Genomic DNA, 6111 nt, shown 5'->3' on the forward strand with positions numbered 1-6111 from the left:
CAGGGGGCACAGGTTCAATTCCTGGTTAGGGAACTAAGATCCTACATGCCACTGGTTCAACAAAAAAAAATTTAAGACTTTAATAACATTGTTTTGTTTTCATTGTATGTACTTATTCTTATGGTTTGCTTTCTCAGGGCAAGTGACAGATTTTCCCCTAACAGTAACAATAAAGATTTGTTGTTGTTTAGTCACTAAGTGCGGAGAAGGCAATGGCACCCCACTCCAGTACTCTTGCCTGGTAAATCCCATGGACAGAGGAGCCTGGTGGGCTGCAGTCCATGGGGTCACTAAGAGTCAGACATGACTGAGCGACTTCCCTTTCACTTTTCACTTTTATGCATTGGAGAAGGAAATGGCAACCCACTCCAGTGTTCTTGCTTGGAGAATCCCAGGGACGGGGGAGCCTGGTGGGCTGCCGTCTATGGGGTCGCACAGAGTAGGACATGACTGAAGTGACTTAGCAGCAGCAGTAACTAAGTGAAGTGAAATGAAGGTCACTCAGTCGTGTCTAACTCTTTGCAACACCACGGACTATACAGTCCATGAATTCTTCAGGCCAGAATACTGGAGTGGGTAGTCTTTCCCTCCTCCAGGGGATCTTCCCAACCCAGGAATCGAACCCGGGTTTCCTGAATTGCAGGCGCATTCTTTACCAACTGAGCTATCAGGGAAGCCCTGTCACTAAGTCGTGTCCAATTCTTCTGTAACCCCATGGACTGTAGTCTGTCAGGCTCCTCTGCCCACGGGACTTCCCAAGCAAGAATACCTCCTCCAGTGGATCTTCCTGACCCAGGGATTAAACCTGCATCTCCAGAACTGGCAGGCAGATGATTTACCACTGAACCTCCAGGGAAGCCCAATAATACAAATTATTTTTAAATAAATTTAACAGTCAACTTAGAGAAAAATATTAAGTAATTAATAGTACAGATGATATTATAATATAGCTAAAATCATCAGATTGGATAAAAGAATGATAGAAATCTGGGAAACACTGGGTTAAACCACTGGTAAGACTATCAAAATCTACTGAACGAATGAGCTAGCTCCGTTCCTGGGTAATACGGCCAACAGAAGCTCCCCTTCCCTGCAGGTGCAGACAGACGGCAGTAGGCCCCGACACATACAGGCCTACTGTCTACTGGCCCTGTAGAGAAGCCCTGGGACCAACATCCTTAAGAATCGTAAGTCCAATCATACTTACGAATACTGACAATAGAAAAGGGATCAGTCTCACAAATAAAAAGGAAAGCCTTTAAATTAGGTGTCCTTGCAAATGGTTTTAAACCTTCCAGAGTAGCTGAAATTGACAACCTGTACTGTTTTCACTTCCTACAAGGACTTCGGAGACTAGTCAAGATATTGCTCCAAATTTAGAAAAAGACCGAATACAAGACAGCTCCATTTTCAAATTACAATGTCCTTTGCTTAAAAATCCTAAATGCTTGAGAACAGAAGTCTTGCTTTTACCAAGAACACAAATTGTAGGTGAAACTTCTTTTAATCAACAATCCTTTGTTAAATACCTAACGTGCAAGATGGGGGGTGGTGAAGCTGAACTTAAAAACAAATAATGCCTTCGAACTGATGGCCTTCCATCCTGCATCTGTTCCTTTTAAACCTACTTCCCACACGGTATTCAGACTTATCCTTTTACAATGCGGGAGAAAGAGATACATACATACAAAGTGACCACAACAGGATATTCAAGGAACCAATGATTAGTGATGGCTTCCTGTGATCAAATTGGACTTTTTTCAGTTAATTTTTAAATAATAAAAATAATAGTCATAGTGAAAAAAAAGTGATTAGTACAGGTATAACAGGAAAAGAATTATTAGTCTTGTAATCTTGCCCTACGCACACACAGCCCTCTACTCTGTGCATGCTTCTAGGACTTTTCTGTGCATTAACATGTCTTTCTAAGCTTAAAATGTTTTTAGAATCTCAAAGTCTAAGAGCTTTTTAAATGGTCAAGATTTCAGAACAGAAGACTACAGGTTGTGCCAAGTGACTTTTCTACAGAAAGAAAAGATAATATTCACTCACCAAGACACCCTGTCACTCTTGGGGCGAAACAGGACAAGACTCACTGAGCTAACACCACCCAACAGAAGGTTCAGAATATATAGAACAATCATGTGAAGACTTGCGAAGTTTTAATAACGAACTATAGCAAAATAATTACCTGGAGTCTGGCCACACATGGAAGGGAAACATCCTAAAGCACCAAAGAAGTGATTATCATTCAGGAAACACAGCTAGGAAATAGGTTACACACGATTCAGGCTAGAGCAAGACTGCAAGTCAGCAGCCAACAAGGACTACTGTGTAGCACGGGGACCCCACTCAAAACTCTGTGACACCCTATATGAGAAAAGCCTAAAAAGCATGAATACACGTGTCACCGAGTCACTCTGCTGTACACCTGAAACAAACACAACACTGGAAATCAACTATACCCCAATACAATTTTAAAAATAAGTATGCAAAAAAAAAAAAAAGACCGTAACTCAGTAACAAAGATTAGAATGGATCTCATGCCATACAAGTATGTGTGTATTCTAAAGACTACAGAGGTATTTTTTCTTTGAAACTTCTCTATTTTTATTTTACAATTCCTGCATCCTATAAAAATTTATTAAGTGCCATATCTGACCATCACTTCCAACTCTACACAAAACATTTTAAAATAATAATGGTAGAAGAAAGCACTGGAGCTCACCAAGTCACATGGGAATACAAAATCTGTTCAGAACCACAAAGTACAAGAGAATAATTTTAGTGAAAGGAGAAAACAATAAAGTAGGCATTCTGAGAAACTCAAGATGGTTTTCAAAAACCAAAACTGCAATACCCAAACTTACCAATTTATGAGTAAAGAGAAGCACTCTAAAGACATTCGACTAAACAACTAGCTATTACATACAGAGACATCAAAAACAGAATTTCAACCTACCATAATTTCACAATTAATCACCCTGTCCGCTTCTACCCTCAACAGCATCGGCAAAAGCTGAGGTCATAGGCAAAGTTTCTAACAGCTGTAAAATCCTAAACCTTGGTAATATAAATAATGTTGCACAAAAGGCAGTGGGGCTGCAGAATCCAAACTCAGTAAGGGCTGAGCTCTCCAGTGAGAATGGCCACGTTCAAATTCCAGCTCCACAATTCACTAGCTGCAACCCTGAGCAAATTAATCTCTGGCCTTCAGTTTACTACTATGCTCACAACAATCTTACTCCCGAACAGGACGGTTAGCACACAAACAAGCACTCAGTCAATGCTGAGTGTTGTTGACTTTGGGCTAGTGGGTCAGCACCACCAAGCATTAGCTCGTTCATGTTTCAGCTAATGAGATAAATTCAAGGGACAATAGTGGTTTAGGGACACTAAGGTATTTAAACACAAAAGCAGAGGCTGTCCCAAGGTCCAGAAGTCAGAAGTGCTGAAGTCAAGGGCAGTTCTTTCCCTAATTCAGCCAGTGTATATTAATTGCCTTGGAACTCCTAAAAAAAGTATCTTCTAATCTTCTTCCCATGTAACTATAAGAAAAGCTACATAACTCTGGCTTCAGTTTTAATATGACCTACATATCTGGTTAACATAGCCTGGTGTTTAATAATGTTAAAGGGACTAGTTTTCCTATGGATAGTTCAAAATATTCTTAATTCTAAGCAATTTATGGGGCACCAAAGACATTATCTTTGGTCCTAGAGAACAATTTTTAGAAATCCAATGATTCTTAAAAATATTCAATCTTTAAAAAAAAAAAAGTCTGCAAGCAGCTGCTATAAAGCAGTAATGAGCTACCAATTGTGAACTCTGGATTCAGTACTTACCCTCAAGTCACGCTTGTCTACTTCATCTCTGCCCTTTAAAATGTATACTGGAGGACACAGGACTTTACAGCCCTGGGAAAATGGAAATCTACCACTCTCCACCTTTGAGACCTTTGGCAAATCAGTGCCTTCAGCACAAACTAAGGTGATTTCTAACACAGTGGTTAAAAGAGTAAGTCTGGGACAGTCCACAGGGTAAATAAGATACCAGTTTCATGTTAGGTGAGTGACCTTAGACAAATTACACATCAATAAAGCACCCCGTTTCCTCATCTGTGGAAAGAAGAGGGAGAGAGGAAGGGAGAAGGGGACTGGGAAAAACCACCCACCCCAGAAGAAAATGTGAAGATCAAACAATAATAAATATAAAAGGGCAAGGAAAGTGACTGACATAATTAGCAGACTATCCACATTATTATTATTGCTGTTAAATAATAAAAATTTTTATTATTGTTATCAACAAAGCTGTTGCTAGAATCAAATAAGACTCGAGAGCAAAACATCATACAAATTACAAAAAGCACTACCAGTTGTACCAGAAACATAAAGTTACCCCCATCCAAAAAAGTTAAATCATCTCAGCCTTGCGGAGAAGCCTGCATTTAAGTAACATCTACCCTATAAACACGAGGCCTCCTTTTGCAAAAACCACTGACCTTGAAGCCTTCCTCACTATGAACTAGACCAAGACCACACAAGCATCTAAGGGGAAAGGAAATACAAACGGGACCACTGTCCAATTACAGAACGTCTCGATTACTGAAGAGGTTTTTCTCCCTTATTCGAATACGTGATTTTTCCCAACTGGAAGAGCAGAATGCCACCAAGATCTTAAAGCCTGAGGGTTGAGGTAAGCGTTATGAAAGGGGATCCACTTAGCACGCGGAAGGCAGGCTGCAAAGGAAAAACCAGAGAAGCTACAAGAAGGAAGAGCCCTCCCTGCATGCCCCTGGACACCAGCTACTGCACTCGCTTCACCGCTATTTTGAACCCAAGACCCCCCCGCCCCGCCGCCCCCGCTTCCCACGTGTGCCCAGAGCAGCTGTTCCTCCACCAAAGGGCTCTGTATTGGGAGCCTCAAATGCGGGCCTGCTCCTGACTCGATATGGGTTGACCTTGCGTCAGCCCCTTCCCCTCCCTGGCCCTCTGTTTCTCCCTGTGCGCCAAGCACAGTTAGTCAGACAACACTTTAGGCCCCGCTCCCACAAGTAAAAAGTCTTTAGTAGGAATTTTCCCTCACGCAGGGGTGTCCCACCCTCATGCCGGAGCCAGCTTCCACCTGCGGACAGACAACGCAGCCTGCGGGTAGCGCAGGTCCCGGCGAGAGTAGTGTCTCACAGGGCCTGCCTGTCAGGCCGGCTCTGCAGACCTGCGGCCGCCCTGGCCGCGCCGCTACCAACTCAGGGCTCGGGAAAGCCAGGCCGGCGCTTACGCGAGGCCCGTGGCTGCGGCCTAGAGGCCCGCGCGGCCCGCCCCCTGTGCCCGCCGGCTCGGCTCCTGGCCCCTCAGCGCCCCTCCCGGACCTTCGCCCCGGCTTCGGAAGCCCTCGGCGCATTCGGCTGGCGACCAGACTGGCCCCAGGCACTCACCGTAAATGGGTCGGAGGCGCCTGTCGTTAGGGTCCTGCACATGGCCCCGCGTCGCCATGATGACAAGCGCAGGACCGCAGTGCGCACGCGCGGGGCAGGCCCCCGGGAAGGGGCTGTTAAAGGGCCAGCGCCGATCTCGCTCTTCTATCGCGATGGTCGCGGGGTTGTGACAGAACGCGCCGGCGCGGAAAAAACACAGACACCCAAACCGCATCCCCGACCCCCCGCCCCGCAGGTGTGTCACTTCAGTGGCTCCTTTTCCTCCCTTTTGCTGGTGAAAAGTGAGGGGAGGGGTGGGGGGGAAACTTGGTTAAAGACAGGGCTCGGCTGCCCCTGCTCATCCTGTTTCTCCTCTATGCTGAAGGACCAGTTAGACTTGTCTTTGATTCACTGTCGAGGAACCGGAAACTCTTGTGGGAGGGTGACCCCTGGGACAGTAGGGGAAAAGGGGTGCTGAGCGACAAGAAGAAACGTGCCAGAAAAGTTCGGGGTCCCTTCACCCCTTCCTCGGTGCTCAGCCTGCTAAGAAGCATCCTAGGGATCAAAGTTAACATTACCAGTTTGAGGTGATGAGAAAGGAACTTCCCTTCTGTAGTATTTTTTTCTGGAAGACTCATAAACTCAGACTAGTTACAAAGAAAACATCAAACAAATCACACTGAGTGACATTCTACAAA

The 6111-nt window shown here is 44.7% G+C and overlaps 1 protein-coding gene across 1 annotated transcript in view; it reads right to left on the reverse strand.

The window, feature by feature from the left end:
- Nucleotides 1-5588, reverse strand: part of NAA25 (N-alpha-acetyltransferase 25, NatB auxiliary subunit) — a 65617-nt gene extending 60029 nt beyond the window's left edge. Inside the window, exon 1 of the mRNA XM_025267522.3 lies at nt 5435-5588. Within this exon, the coding sequence (XP_025123307.3) occupies nt 5435-5492 (58 nt within the window). The 5' untranslated portion in view covers nt 5493-5588. The remainder of the gene's footprint in view (nt 1-5434) is intronic.
- Between the last annotated feature and the right edge of the window lie 523 nt (nt 5589-6111).

Source organism: Bubalus bubalis, chromosome 17 (assembly GCF_019923935.1).
Source record: "Bubalus bubalis isolate 160015118507 breed Murrah chromosome 17, NDDB_SH_1, whole genome shotgun sequence".
NCBI classification, from domain to species: domain Eukaryota; kingdom Metazoa; phylum Chordata; class Mammalia; order Artiodactyla; family Bovidae; genus Bubalus; species Bubalus bubalis.